This window comes from Larimichthys crocea, chromosome IX (genome assembly GCF_000972845.2).
Source record: "Larimichthys crocea isolate SSNF chromosome IX, L_crocea_2.0, whole genome shotgun sequence".
Classification (NCBI taxonomy): domain Eukaryota; kingdom Metazoa; phylum Chordata; class Actinopteri; family Sciaenidae; genus Larimichthys; species Larimichthys crocea.
Window position 1 is genome coordinate 6,419,698 of NC_040019.1, and position 15,235 is coordinate 6,434,932.

At 41.9% G+C, this 15,235-nt stretch overlaps 2 protein-coding genes across 6 annotated transcripts in view; one reads left to right on the top strand and one right to left on the bottom strand.

The window, feature by feature from the left end:
* morn5 (MORN repeat containing 5) overlaps positions 1-15,235 on the bottom strand; it is a 56,591-nt gene that overhangs the window by 14,054 nt on the left and 27,302 nt on the right. Inside the window, exons 1-2 of one of the 4 annotated variants that reach the window (XM_027281992.1) lie at positions 1,923-2,019; positions 199-468 (exon numbers count right to left, since the gene is read on the bottom strand). The exons of 1 other annotated variant lie outside the window; for it this stretch is intronic. Coding sequence is in view for 1 of the 3 variants with exons in the window: in XM_010736742.3 (XP_010735044.2) it covers position 1,923 (1 nt within the window). In the remaining 2 variants the exon portion in view is untranslated. 2 more of the 4 variants (XM_027281993.1, XM_010736742.3) reach the window with 2 other exon arrangements.
* Positions 2,164-14,857, top strand: rbm18 (RNA binding motif protein 18). Of its 2 annotated transcripts, none has more exons than XM_019260195.2 (6): positions 2,164-2,381; positions 3,408-3,522; positions 8,023-8,149; positions 9,078-9,164; positions 12,579-12,679; positions 13,695-14,857. In XM_019260195.2, the coding sequence occupies exons 2-6, from the start codon at positions 3,416-3,418 to the stop codon at positions 13,879-13,881; spliced, it is 609 nt and encodes a 202-aa protein (XP_019115740.1). In that variant the 5' UTR covers positions 2,164-2,381; positions 3,408-3,415; the 3' UTR covers positions 13,882-14,857. The 2 variants fall into 2 exon arrangements, with proteins under 2 accessions (XP_019115740.1, XP_010735018.1); XM_010736716.3 differs by having other exon boundaries at positions 2,166-2,381; positions 9,078-9,158; positions 13,695-14,837.

Genomic DNA, 15,235 nt, shown 5'->3' on the forward strand with positions numbered 1-15,235 from the left:
ATTTAATGTCCACTAATGTAATTTGTTTCTGTTATTTTGGTCATCAAACTCTAAACTCCTTCAAATCCCAGAACTAATCTAAGTGGTTGCTACAACCACGCCGCAAGTCAAACACTGACTCCACATATTACCCAAAATCCAAACATATCCCAACGGCAATATTTAGGCTAGACTGTGGACGAAAAACCCATGACAAACCTATAAATGGCTTGCAGGTTTCCCGACAAGCTGATATGATACGGAGCACTGCGTCGGAGCAGATAGGCTGAGATGTGGGATGGTGACGGATCTCTTTAGAGTGGAAGTCAAGCAGAAAAATAGAAGCACAGGTGTTCAGTGGGATACTGTAGCCTCATATCCTGTAGATTTCACACACCGCGGCAGCTGTGGATACACCTCGCCTTCTTCTTACATTGGCAGAAGCCAGCTGGTGAGCCCGCATGATCGCTCCTCTGCACACTTTACAGCCTGAGCAGACAATAATAGAGCAGAGTATCTGATCATGTCCTGCCTGGCTCTGCCTCATCAAACAAACTGTTCAGACTTGTGTTTCACCTAACCATCATTTTAGATATCAATTATTTTTGGTGGCGCAGCACGGTGGTGCAGTGGTTAGCACCGATGCCACACAATTTTTCTGATTCAAACCTCGGCCGGGGCCTTTCTGTGTGGAGTATGCACACGGGTACTCTGGCTTCCTCCCACAGTCCAAAGACATACAGTAAATTGGTGACTCTAAATCGGTGTAAATGTGAGCGTGAATAACTGTTTGTCTCTATGTTTCAGCCCTGTGATGAACCGCCGACCTGTCCAGGGGGTACCACACTTCTCCAAATGTCAGCTGGGAGCAGCTCCAGCCCCGCACAACCCCGATAAGGATAAGCGGTTACAAAAAAAAAAAAAAAATGAATGGATGATCGACTGTTAAACCTCTAAAGTGTCAGAAAATAGTGAATTAATGATGATCTCAACTTCCCAAATCCCAGGGCCACATGCTCAAACTGTGTCCAAAATACAAAAACATTATTATTACAACACTATAAAACACAGGAAAGAACCTCACAACGAGCAAAGCTTTGACACTTGTGGCAAATAAATAATCTTTTTAAGTGCTAGGTCACACTATAAAACACACTCAGTAACAGGACATGACACATGTGGTCATCTTGGTTGGCTGTCTGGATCCCAGTGCATCCAAAAACAACCCTGAAAAATGTAAATGACAAATCAGTTTTACTTTTTAAACCATGATGCAGGCCACTGCGAGGAACATCAGCTGGTCAGCTGCACGTACTGAACAGATGTTTTGATGTATGTCGATATATTACGATGTGTATCGTGGTCACTTTCTTTGCAATATTTCTTACACTATGGTCACTTTATATTACAATACTCTTATTATATATCATGACATTTTTATCCTCAGTACTTGTCTGTTTTGAAGGTTGATGGTTGAAGGTTGTCTGTCTGTTTATTGTGGGGTTTTTTTGTGCCTTTTCTACTTTTTTCTAATTCTGTAGTGTATGCTACACTTTCCTCTGCTGCTGTAACAAGTAAATTAGGGTGGTGGGATGAATAAAGTATATCTAATGTAATCTAATTAGTTCATTATTACTTTTTTTATGCCATTCAGGTCTGCAAGTGGTACCAAGTTGTTTTAGAGCACGAAACAAGCACGACACATGCTATATTGTTATTATCACTAACATTAGTAAGTACACATTTAAAATAAGTGACTGGTCCTGGCACTTCATGTGAGCTGTGTGAAGGTCGGCAAGCACTTCTTCTGTACATAACACGGGCAAAAACGGACATAAACAGCAAGCACGTAGCTCCTGAACATAACACTAACCTTAATTTCAGCCACGACCCGGTTAAACACATGGTTCATCTGTAAACAACAGGAAAACAGCAACACTTACTGTCAGGTCTTCACAGAAGAAGCATGTCAGAGAGAGGCGTCCATGCGCTCATCATCAAGCGTCGACGTGTTTGAGACGTCCGGTTGTTGAGTGTGTGTTTGAAACCTTCACCGGCGTATACCGAACGAGCGGGGTTCCCATAAACAAAGGTTGGCTCCCGCACCGGGAGATGCCAAACTGTAGCAAAACGAGCGCCTCCTCTCGAGCCCACCGACAGTTAAACAAACCACGGCATCGGCACGCGCCTTTGTTGTCAGACGGTTAGCAGGGCGACCGTTTGTCCCTCGAAGCTAAGCTAACCTGCTAACCAGTTTCACAGGAAGGAAAACATCAAAATAAAAGCGCTGAGATGTTCAGTGTCACGTTTTGACGTCGCAGAGTCCGTCCCTGACGTGGGATCCGCAGCTGATTCAAGTCGAGGCCGCTACCAGAGAGGAAAAGTTTGACAAGACCGAGGAGGTAAAGTGACAAGCTAACCGAGCTAACTAGCCAGCTAGCAGCCCCCACCGCTCGTCTCTTACGGGCTGTTAGCCGCTTAATGGGTCATCTCAGCTGAACACCTCGACACCAGCTGGACGACCGGGACTAGTTCGACCTTTCACGCCGTCCGTGTTAACCAGCAAACCGCAAACAGCGGAGCAACGCGCCGGTAGACAAGTAGCCTCAGCGGCTAAGCTAAGCTAACGTTAGCTGATAGCAAGTCAACGTTTTATTTTTGTTTTTCAGATTAAAAGCAACTCTTGTCTTCATTATATTCTGTTTTAAAATGATTACTGTAAATGTAAATATATGTGTGTGTGTATATATATAACATGTAATGTTGTGTAGACTGCTGCTTTAAACATGTTTGTACACATTAACTCATCAAATCAAATCAGATTTTATTTGTATAGCCCAAAGTCACAAAGTATATCTGCCTCTGAGGGTTTTACAGTCTGTACAGGGAGTGACACCCTCTGTCCTTAGACCCTTAGGTTCGAGTGAGGAAAAAACTTTCCCACAAAAAAAAACCCTTTAACAGGGAAAAACCTCAGGAAGAGCCACAGAGGAGGGATCAACACAAACATATTGTACAATTACAATGAATGATAAAATGATTACAGTAGCAGTGGAGCCTGAGATAGAGACACACAGATGTGTCGTGTGTGTGTGTGTGTGATGAGCGCACTGTTTGACGTGTATACTATGACATAACTGACTCAGATACTACAAAAAATGCAAGCTTTTGATTTATTGAAATGACCTAGATCATGTTAGAAATTGCTTCCCTATTATTACTGTATAATTAGACCTTTTTTTTTTTTACTGTCTAACTCTACCTATGTAGGTTTAACTCCTGACACTTCACTGTGAGAGCTGAATGCCTGCATGTAGTTGCACATGCTGTAGGGTTAGATGTTCAAGATATCACTTTGTGCTACGATTAAACATGAACTCGATGCTAAAATGTTAAACTCATCTCCCCTCCTATTTTTCTCTTGACAGTAGTACACATGTCGTCTGCAGCAGGGACAGTCGAAAATGCCTCCATCATTTCCGAGAGTGTGGCCCATGACGGAAACCGCTTGTGGATAGGCAACATCGATCCCAAAATCACAGAGTGAGTGAATCCACTGCTGCTTTCAACCAGGCACCATTACACATGTATGTTTCAGATTAGATTAGAGGAGAAACTACCCGAGAGACAGTATAATACTGCGCCCTACAATCTAGTCATCACATTATAAGAGATTAAATGGCATTGGCATTAAAAACACACATATATATCACTGCAAAGATGCCATTCTCCAGCCAGCTGAGTGGAAAACACAGGCTGTATTTGCCGTTGCTGTAAGGCTGTCCATGTTATGAACCTGAGGCATTGCTTTCGAACTCGCCTGTCTCCGCCTCATAGAGAGGCGATGCATTGTGTGTGCATATATGATTGATTAACTGTGTGCGTAGTGTGTGTGTGTATGTGTGTGTGTGTCGCGGGCTGAGACTGAGCAGACAGGGGCTGGGTGTGTGAAAGAGAGGCAGCGAGGCGTGGAGACCTGCTCCGCTAAGGAGCAGCCATCATTCCTCACTCACCTGCCCTGTTTACTCTCTCTGTGTCAACCTGGAGCTGTTTGTGTGTGTGTGTGTGTGTGTGTGTGTGTGTGTGTAAGGATGTTAAAGTACACAGTTGATGTTTAGGTGGCAGCTGGTAGTGGTGCAGGCTTCAACACACAGAGGTGTCTGTGTATTTTAGTAGTGCGTCTCACTTTACACAACATCAGATGTACGTGCAAAGATCGTTTTCATTGTTGCACGTGTGTCAAGGGACGTGTAAACTCCAAATGCGACCCCTGTACATGGATATTGTGACGGAGAGAAGGTAGTTTTTTTCGGGGTGAGGGGTGTGTTTGTGTGCCTGTGGGGGCTGCTGGAGAATGTATGCGCCGCAGCTCTGGTGGGCGTCTAGACAGGCGTTTCCTTCCCCTTTCCTTGCTCTGCTCTACTTCTCCTTAAATAGCCCACTGCTTCACAGTATGAAGGGAAAACAAGAGAAATGCCCGTGGCCCCTGGTGCTGATTGGGAAGATTAATTAGCTCCTGGGTAGCGCACGCAGTAACTCCCCCTGTTTGTCCCGGTAAAGCCAAACCAAAACTCGGTGCAGAGGAGGAATGCAGACCTGAAAACGCAAGGTGCTGATTATGAATGTGTGAGGCCAGATCACCGAACGCAGCACACGTCTGTTACATATAAAATGAATGGTGTTTATTCTGCAGTCTGCTTTGGCTAAAAGATTTCTTTAAAGACCGTTTCTTCTGTATAGCAGTATTAAGATAATTATCAGAGTATTTTGGAGGCATCCAGATATGCTCTGGTTTGAAATATTAGATCGATTAGGATGTGATGAGGTAAGAAGGCAGCTGTTTTATTTTGTGTAACGTGTCCTTTCAGAAAAGATTAATTCCTGCGTGTTGTGTGTAGGTGTTTGTGGTTATTTTCTGATGTCAAGTTTTTTTTCCAAGAAGGCTGAAAGTTTCCTGTGGGGCTCATATCTTACAAACCTGGAAGAAAAATCGATTTCCACGCATGTGTTTTTGAAATTTTCTCCCACTACTGAGCAGGTAGCATCTCTCGTTATTTTGCTACGTCGCCCTTTTTTTAAACGCTCAGCACATCCCTCCCCGTTCAAGGATCTTCTCTGAGCTTAGATCAGCATCTCATATAGTATCCCGTCGGATTCTTTTCACCTCTCCGTGCCATGCTCACAGAGCAGAGACACACAGCAGGTGTAACTGGAGCTTTCATCACATATTCATGTTTTTGTGCTTTTGGCTGCTCACAGAGGGAATTTCTCATTCGTGGTAATCCATCACCGTCTTCCTCTTTGTTGTCGCTCTGGCCCGCTTGTTGCATTTTACGTTGTGTATCTGGAAGATGTCATGTTTTTTTGTTTTTTTAAAGTACTTATAAGCATGCAGGCCTAGATTTAGATTTAAATATGAAGATATTGCTGAGCTACCTTGCCAGAAAGTTGAAACTCCCCTTTCTCCTCATGTCTAAAGTTTTTCCCCTCTGACCTGCACTTTTCTGGCCCGAACCGTTTCTCTTATCTTTTTCTGGCCCGAACCTTTTCTCTTATCTTTTTCTGGCCCAAACCTTTTCTCTTATCTTTTTCTGGCCCGAACCTTTTCTCTTATCTTTTTCTGGACTAGGTTCATATCCCCCCCCTCCTCTCTTCCTTCCTCTTCTTTGCTTCCTAGCTCTTGTATCTTTCCTACCTGGCTTCTCACCTCCTCTCTTCTTTTGGCTTCTTCCTCCACCTTTCACCTTGCTGTCAACATCCCCTCTCTGAACTTTACTCCCCCCCCACTTGTCCCTCCCTTTCCTACTCTCCCCCTCCTCTCCTCCTCTCCTCCTCCTCTTCCTCCGGTGGTTTTAACAGCCCCCAGGAGGAGCGGTCCATTGTGGTTCAGCTCGCTAGCATCCAAAAATGTTCTTAGAGTGTCAGCCATTTAATCTCTCTCACATTTACACATATGCAATACGCGTACATTTCTTTGGAAACCATTGCGATTTGAGAAGCCAATATTTGGTGCATTACAACATTTTAGAGTTTTTGCGTTTGACTTAAATCAGTGTTTCAGAGGTGCATAAAGTGCAAAGGCGAATTATTTGAGTATAAGAGAGTGCAGCAAAGTGTTCTAAGTTATATGTCGAAACATTATTTTGAATTCCTTTGTCGATGAGCCCTGCGCTGGAGGAGCCACCTCCACTTGGGGAGGTTGTACAGGGTGTTGTCTGGGAAAAGCAGAAATCTTTTGCCAAAAGCCCTCTGGGGACTCATAGAAGGGTGGAAGACTTAGTACAACCTGGAGCTAAATCCCACACTTCACCCTCCTCATCCCACACTGAATCCCCATTCATACACATACTGTAAATGCATGCTTGCGCAGTAATGTCACACAGCCAGCACATACACAAATGACTTCAGGGTTATAAATAACAAACAATAAAAGGCTGAAGCATTAATTCCTCTTTAACAGTTATACAAAACACCTGAGGTCACTCTGAGGACTGGACCGTCACACAAGGTAAAGGCACCAAACCAAAAACACAGGAAGGTGTTTGTTGTTGTTGTTGTTGTGAGTCTTTTGTTTGTGCATTTTCAGGTTTTGTTGTTGCTTTTTATAGTTTTATAGATGTTTTTTTTCCCCCATTGGAAACATGATGCCATAGAGCACAAGTTTAAATAATAAAATGAATAATGGCTGTATTCCATTTAGCTGCTTTTATTGGTAACACCTGTGTTTTTTTTCCTGCTGTGACAGGTGAAGATGTCTGACGTGGAAAAGGCCTGTAAATGCGACGCAAAGAACAAAATATATTCATCAGTTATATGAAATAATTGGAGAGCGTTCATGCCAAAGAGCGAGCATGAAAAAAAACGTAATATGAGATGCGTTGTGTGAGCTACGTGTGAATTAACTGGTTTTCAAACAGGTACAGGTTACAGGTGTGTGTGTACTCTGGTTTATTACTGAGGTAATGAAGAACTCCACTGAAGCCATCAATGAAGCGATCAGGAAGATGCCGTGTGCTATTCATGAACTGTTTCTAGCAGAAGCTAGTAGAGGGACATCAGACTTATGTTAATAATCAATTAATCCATAATTTTGATCATAATTTAAGGTTGTTTTTTTTTTGAGTAAAAATACTTATTTACTGGTTCCAGCTTCTCAAATGTGAATGTTTCTTCATATTCTGTGACAGTAAAACAAGCCATTTAAATATGCCAACTTGAATCTTTTTCACTATTTCAGAAATAATCTACGCATCAGTCGATAATGAAAAGAATCATTAATCGCAGCCCATCGAATGGAAAGATAAGATTAATGCATGTATAAATCACTTCATACACAGTCGCTTTGACAGATCATGAAGTAGAAAAGCGCCTGCTAAATATTCACTCAGCATCTGGGTGTTTACACTAATATACCAGTGAATATCGTCTACAGGTGACCTTGAACTAATTTCACTCTTTCCCACCCTGTCAGTTCAAGTATTTTTCCCATGGCTGCTAGTGGTCAGTTACACGCAAACCTACAAATCCTTCCAACGCCGCATACTTCTTCAATGACCACATACTGTATGTCTGTGTGCATTCGTAGTCCAGCAGTTCCAGGCAGCTCAACACGCTGAGTGGATGTTGTTTGTGCAGAGCTCGGTGCTCAGGGGGGATTTGAGGCTTCCTCTTTTTTATTCCCTCATTGTCCCGCTACTGTATCCTCAGTATTGTCTCAATGAGAGATTTACTGTCACTGAGCTGCCACACCAGCTGGCCTGCTGCTAAAAAGGTGTCAGGGACAGAAAGCTGTCATTCTCATTAGCCCCATTTGACACATTCACAAACTGTAAGGTGGCAAATAGTAAGGTGTAGGCTAACCCTGCTTCATAAGGTTGGACTACAATGTACTGACAATGTATTTTATAGTGCATTTTGTTGACTATCATTTGGACATTTGACTGAATAAAGTTTCTTCTCTCTTATTGAAGAATCCTTAAAAAAACACTATTTTCACTGTTTCTGTAACACTTGTTTCTGTTTTTATGACTCCTCTCTCGGCAGGTATCACCTGGTGAAGTTGTTGGAGAAGTTTGGCAATGTGAAACAGTTTGACTTCCTGTTTCATAAGTCGGGACCTTTGGAGGGACAGCCACGGGGCTACTGCTTTGTCAACTTCAACACTAGAGAGGTACGTGCAAGATGAAATATATATATTTGATCATAATTATTGAACACAGTGTGTATTTTCGCAAACTGTTAGTACAAACTCAGGTGTGTTAAATGCAAAAGTTTGTCATGTCAGTCTTTTTATTTATATATATATATAATATGCCAAATGTATCGGTGTTATTTGTTTGATTTAAACTTTGCACTCTTGTGAAAGTTGGAACAAATCTCCTAATGCTCAAGTGACCTAGGAAAACTTTTGACATCTTCAAGCAGTCTGGACCTGATTGTGTGTCTTACTGAAGTGGACCATATTTTTTGTTTCCTATAAAAATATGGTGTTATATAATATATATATATAAGTATATATATATTATACGTATATATTATAATAGATATATATATATACTGTATAAAAAAAGGACTTAAAGGCGGCCGCTCAGCTTCAGCAGGCAGTATTTGTTTTGGATGGGCCTGGGGATCGTGATAAGCATCTAGTTTCACAGCTAGTGTCTATCAGTGGGATATGAAGCCCTCCCAAAAGGATTATAAAGAGGAAGTGTGTGTTTATCTTACGCACTGAGACACACTTAGACACACACACATACACGCACACACACACACACACACACACACACACACACAGAAAAAGTACTTTATTAATGTAATTTAGCATCAGTGCCACTTATTCATTTGATTAGACAAAACTACATTTTCACACACAGCCTCTCAAACACACACACACACACACACACACACACACACACACACACACACACACACACACACGTCACTTTTGATCTATCTGGAGGCACATCATCATCTATTATTGTTTCTGCCGTCTCTATTGGACTAATTATTTAATGACTTGGGTGCAATCATCAAGACTGATTTTTAATCATAACTGTGAAAACTTTTCTTCTTGCTTTTCTTTGTGTGTGTGTCTGCAGGAGGCAGAAAGGGCGATCCAGTGTTTAAATGGGAAGCTAGCTTTGTCCAAAAAGCTGGTTGTGCGCTGGGCGCACGCTCAGGTGAGGGTAAGTGTCAAACTCTTCTATTTTTCTATAAAAATATAAATAAAAATCTGACACATCGTGATGGTTGAAATATATCTGTCGGTCTAGAGATTAAAAAAAAAAAAAAAAGTCCAGACAAAGACAAGAAGAAAGAAATCTTAATAATTCTTAAGATGAAGGCCGGAGTGCAGTGGAGAGCAGTGGGATCCCAGCACAACCTATGCCTGTCTCTTAACAATAGACAGCCTACTGGCAATGGGTGAAGGGATATCCTGTATAGAGACGAATCACGCCCTACACACACACACACACACAAACGCATAATGGAGAGAGGTCGAGGTCAACGCTGCCGCCTCTAAGACAACACGTTGTTGGATAAATCTGCTCACAGATTCATTATAACTGGGCTCAATCCACCATTCAGACCAAAAATAGCTTCTGTTATTGAGGCTGTTTATATCCCAAATGTTCGATTAATACCAGTCTGTCTGCAAATGAGTTTGAACTACTTTACTCGCAGTGTCCGTCAGCACCTGCTGCATACTCTTCCTTTGCCAGTGGCCTGATCTCAACATCAGTACTATGTTAACAGAGTTTGGTCTGGTGCTCACCATTCTCTGGATTTTATACACTTTTATTCATTTGAGGTCCAGTGCGTAACATTTAGGGGGCTGTATTTACAGCGTACGACAGAAATTGAATATAATGTGAGACTTTTATGGGGTTGTGTTTAGCTCATTAGGTAGAGCAGCGGCCCCATGTGCAAAGGCTCAGTCCTCGCTGCGGAAGCCCAGGGTGCGAATCCGACCTGTGGCTCTTTCCCGCATGTCATTCCCCGTCTCTCTCTCCCTGCATTCCTGTCACTCTTCAGCTGTCTCCATCAAATAAAGCTTGGAAAGATGATGCCACTAAATCCTAGACTCTGCTCCCTTTTTAAAGGTTCAGATGTGTTAATAATAAAATGTATTTTAATGTCTTCCTGTCTTTGTACGTACGTGACATACTGGAAGTCGGCCTCCATGCGTGAAATTTCAAGCATGTGGCAGCCGATCAACAGCTTTGTCCGGGAGAAAGTTTTCTGCTTTGTGTTGCTAACCCAGTTTATGAAGCTGCGTGTGGTCACTGTTCATCCTATATTTTAAAAGCATGCTCAGGCTCAGGTTAATATGATGATCAGCCAGGTACGAGCAAAGCTGGACCATCTCGCTGTCAAGCTGCTCACTGCGGACCGACCTCCGTGTCCCAGCCGGATGTATACTTCCATCCCACGATGCGCTTTAACAAGCGTATCCTTCGAAATTAAGCTCACGTTGTCCGACACAGTCTGCTTTGGGATATAAACTCAACTGCAGCAGGTGAAGAAAATCCTTGTGTCATCAAACTATCAAATATTTGTCTCATTATTGAAGCAGATGCTGAGGCTTGCCCACCTGTGCATGGTTGCAAATATTGAAGCAGATGCTGAGGCTTGCCCACCTGTGCATGGTTGCAAACTCTGGATTTTCTTAATATTGTGCTCGGGTGTAAAACACCCCCAACATACCCAAGCTGGCATGATCCAGTGTTTTGTTCATGGACAAAGCTACACAAGTACTATCCGCCCAATGTAAAAGATAATCCCTGATACTGTCACCAGTTCTTCTCAGCGTAATCTTTATTACATAAGTAATATTTGAGCGACTTTTTTTCCACCAACGCGGCTAGTTCACATCCAGTTGAATGTCATATTTATTTTTTAAGCGAGCCTGTCTTGGCTGAATTCAACCCAGAAGTGACGTACTGGGATAAGTGAGTCAGAGACATTTGTTGGAGTCAAAGTTGTTGTCTCACTTCCAGGCTTACATCTTGACTTTATTACGTAGCTATGAAAGAGAGAGGAAATCACTTTGATGAACGTTTATTGAACGTTTTCCCCTCGTAAACCCTTCGCAAACACAAATTGACTTTTTTCACCAGTCAAACAATTGTGCTCTAATTCATTACTGCATCGTTCTGTATTTATCAATACAGGGTTTAGCCAAGGTGTATGTTATGTATGTTACAATCTTTGTATGTGAAACACTCATCCCCGCTAATGCTATCAGAACCATAATTTATCATCTGAACTATAACACATTAAACACTTGTTCTAATGCTTAATGAGGAGGAGGAACTCTGTGGATGCAGCGATTAAAAACATACAGATCACGTACGTCAGTTTCTAGTGCTGAAAGATAATTAAAACGCAGATGTTTAACCAAACAACGAGAAATATTTAGACTTAAACGCATCCCATCGTGTACAGATTCACTATGGCCTTATTGGCTCTATGTAGATCTATATACATTCCTGCTACGTGCCTTGAGGAATGGGTGGAAGGGAAGGGTCGAGACTGGTGGCATGTTCATTGTTTTAGACCTATTCTTGGCTATACATGTTATTTATTTCTTAGGACAGTATGTAAGAACGTGTGTGCTTTTAGGCATTTATGTAACTAAACTTGATTCAGTGCCACTTATATTCCTGCTGCTGCTCCTGCCACCAAGCGTCAGGGTTTCTCATGCCGATCATGTGTTTGACCGTTGTTTTGTTTTTGTCTTCTTCTTTTTTTTTTTTTCTTCACAGGTTTCCAGAGTTCTGTGTTGGGCTGGTGGAGATGTTTTGGAAGGTGGTTTTTGAAAGGAATGAGTGCAGACGTTGGTTGTTGCTCTCCAGCTGCTCCCTCTTTATCCTCCCTCGCGCCTTAGGGTGTGATTATGAGCTGGACTCTCGCAGTCGTCCTGCTTGGTTACTGTCTGTTTGACCAGACACAAACAAAGATCAATACTTCAGTTTAATAATGTTGATGCTTGTGGGAGGAAGCTGGGGTTGGCTCTCTAGAGAAGTGCTGGGTGTTTATTAGAGGGTCTGATGGTTTTCTAAATGTCTGCTTGACGGGATGTCTCTCTGTCTTCTTCACTTCCTCTACTTGTCACGTTCAAACTTGGCACTAAAAATGTTTCCAAATGCAGGTGTGATTATAATTTTTTTTTTTTTTTTTTGCATTGCTCCCTCTGACCGCATTGTCTTGATTCGACACAAGCCTTGGTCTAGAGACACACCAGTTAGGCTTAAGTTAACTGTTTGTGTTCAGCAGGGAAGGACATTTCAATCTTACTGGTCAGCACACACCTTTTTAGGTGTAAGTTAACTCTGGTTATGAGCTGTAATCTCTATATTCACGCATATTTGGACATGAGGTTCAAGGTCTGAACGAGACAGGCGTTTATTTTCACCCCACTGACTGTCGGCTTCTCTTTATCTTCTCTATTCTCTCTCTCCTCCGTACGAGGTTATTTTCTTACTTCTACCTGTTTATTTTACCTCCTTTGTTTCTCTCCATCTGTCTGTCCATCCGTGTTCCCATCACTTGTTTGTGTGGGTCATTTCGTTTTGCTCCACGTGTCTCGTCCACAGAGATTTGAAGGTTTCCGTAACGACAAGACGATGCCTCCAAGCCTTGAACCGTCATGCAGTGGTGCAACAGAGGAAGGAACCGTAACTGCCAACCACCTCAGGTTGGTGTCAGTCAACACACAGCATCATCACTCCTTGTGGTTATTCAGATATTTTTGTAGAGCTTTTTTTTTTTATATAAACCTGTATGTATGTTTATTTTGTCAGATGATTGTTGCTGTAATCATAAAATAGTAATTTGCAACAGCGGATCTCTAAACGATTCATTTAAATACGGCCGTGGATGACACACGAGCATCTGTGTTGCACAGATATAGCGTTTTCAAATTTAGCCGGTTTAGTGTAGACGTAGTATCTGGTCATTTTAGGAACTTTCCGCATGCAGCCCTCCATTTACCTCAAGCTTGGTCCTGAATGTATTATAGGAGAGCTTGTGGGCTTGTTTTATTCACCACAAACCACTGTTCAAATCGATTTCTTCATCTAAGTACAACTGTACTAATACTTGGGTCTGTGGAATTATAGTTATAGTGACATATCTACAGTACATCTCCCATTATTGTGGCTACACTTCAGCCTACAATGCCTGTAAAAATGCCTCTTGTGCTCACAGTCTAACAGAGACAATCCACAGTGTGTATGAAGGTATCAGCTCTCGGGATTCTTCTCAGGGAAGTCTCCACACTTTGGTTGTAGTGTAAACTTCAAAATCACTCTCTCCACACAGCACGAGAGGAAATATAAACACTCTTTTCCCCTCTTTTTTCCCCTGATGCTCCCTCTAGAGTGTGTCTCTCCCCTGCTGCTTAGATACTTCTTCAACGCTTCCCTCCGTCGCTCTTCTTCCCAACTGCACTGTCATTTCCCCTACAAACTCCTCTCACTTGCTCCTTCAAGTTCGGTTTCAGCATTTAAATGCAAGTCTTCCTCCATTTTTTTCCCTTCCTCCGCTTTACTGAATTCTAATACCTCCTCTTCTTCCCCCCCTCAGCCAGATCTGTCCATCACTCATGTTCGTCCGTCACCCTCAGCACCAACACTGGTATTTCCCCCTCAGCCTCGCCTGCTAACATCTCCTATTTTTTTTTTTTCCTCCTCCCTCCTCCCACCCTCTAGCACGAGTGCTAAGATCCGCGCCATCGAGGCCAAGCTCCAGATGATGGAAGAGAATCCAGATGATGACTACTCGGGTCCGTCGGCCTACGTTTACAACAAACCGCCAGAGAGGAAACGCTGGGAGCCCTACTCTAAATCACACCACAATAATAACCAGAGCAGGCCCTTCCGCAAGTTTAGAAGATGACCCACTCATTCTGGAGAATCCCCCTCCTCCCCTTTACACACCTCAGCCCCTTCCCACACACAAACAGACTCTACACTATAAAGACTATACACATCCTATCTGGGAATAAAAGGATTTGAAGTTGTTCATAATACTTTGAGAAGCCAAACTCTTTGGGAGTAATCACAGCAATCACGGACACGTACTTAAAAGTGTTTTTTTCTTTGAGTTATTTTTGGGTTGCAGTTCATCCGTTGTTTTTCAGTCTTAAACGTATGCCGCCATACCTGACCGCTGTGCAGGTTGGATCCCTTATCAAGTCTGCTTTCTCACTTTTGCAGAGATTTAATGCAGGTGAATCATTATAAAGCTGTGAGTCACATGACACACAGGAAAGAAAGAGAGAGAGAGATGTTATTATTAGGAGTCTACAGGAAATGCTGATCTTATTGTTTGATGTGTTTTTTACTTTCAGATTTTATTTAAAGGTGAAATACAAATGTTTGTGTCTTTATTCAAGCCTTCGGTGAAGAGGAAAAAACACAGATTTGTAACAGGTTTGTATTAACAGAGTTCAAAAACGATAAAGCCACAAGCCACTCAGCGACACGTACTGTAAGTTGCAGTATTTCTGTGTGATGTACTTGTACTCCTTTCCTAATAGTTTGCCCCCCCCCCCCTTTTTTTTGCTTTTCTTTTTTCCAGTTTTTTATACGACTGCAATCAAACTCTTTTTTACAGACTTTTTGTGGTGTGTAGAGTTTTTGGTATTTCCCTTTGCCACAGTCTCTCTTTATTTTAATTTTTTCAATTAAAGGCAATTCAATATCACATGTGCAGTGTGGTAGATTCTCGACGTTGCTCCTAAAGCACAGGATTGAGACTTTAGGATTCGCCACTAAAGTAAATGCTCCACATGGTTTTGCTGATGTAATGGGATTGTTTTATAAGAAGTCAAATAAACCATCTGCATCTCATTAATGGGAGGTTTAACGGACTACTTGTTATCTCCATTATTATGTTTTTTTCTTTTTTAAAGGCAATCTTTAAATTTCAGAGATTTTTTAAAAACCAGTGAGATTACCACAATTCTCTCCTGATGTCACAATATTTTCTGTTATATAATCCTGGTTATTAAAGCATCCATTAATGCTTTGAGACCCGCTTTTCTTTCATTTTTGTGCAGTCCAAACCAAAACCTTCTGTAAGTCATTTTAATATATTTTTAAACCTTTTCCATTTGAATTTAATGTGGAAACTATTTTAAAAATGTTTAAAGTTTGTCTTTGTCAGTGGAGCACAATAAGTTTTCATGTGATCTGAGTTGTGTTTCCTTGCAGGTGTGAGGTTATAAAAAAATAATTTTCGATTAAAA

Coding starts and splice junctions, on each gene's coding strand:
- rbm18 (XM_019260195.2), top strand. CDS start 3,416: ATGTCGTCTGCAGCAGGGACAGTCGAAAATGCCTCCATCATTTCCGAG. Junction 9,165..12,578: donor GGGCGCACGCTCAGGTGAGG/GTAAGTGTCAAA, acceptor TCTCGTCCACAG/AGATTTGAAGGTTTCCGTAA. Junction 12,680..13,694: donor GTAACTGCCAACCACCTCAG/GTTGGTGTCAGT, acceptor CCCACCCTCTAG/CACGAGTGCTAAGATCCGCG.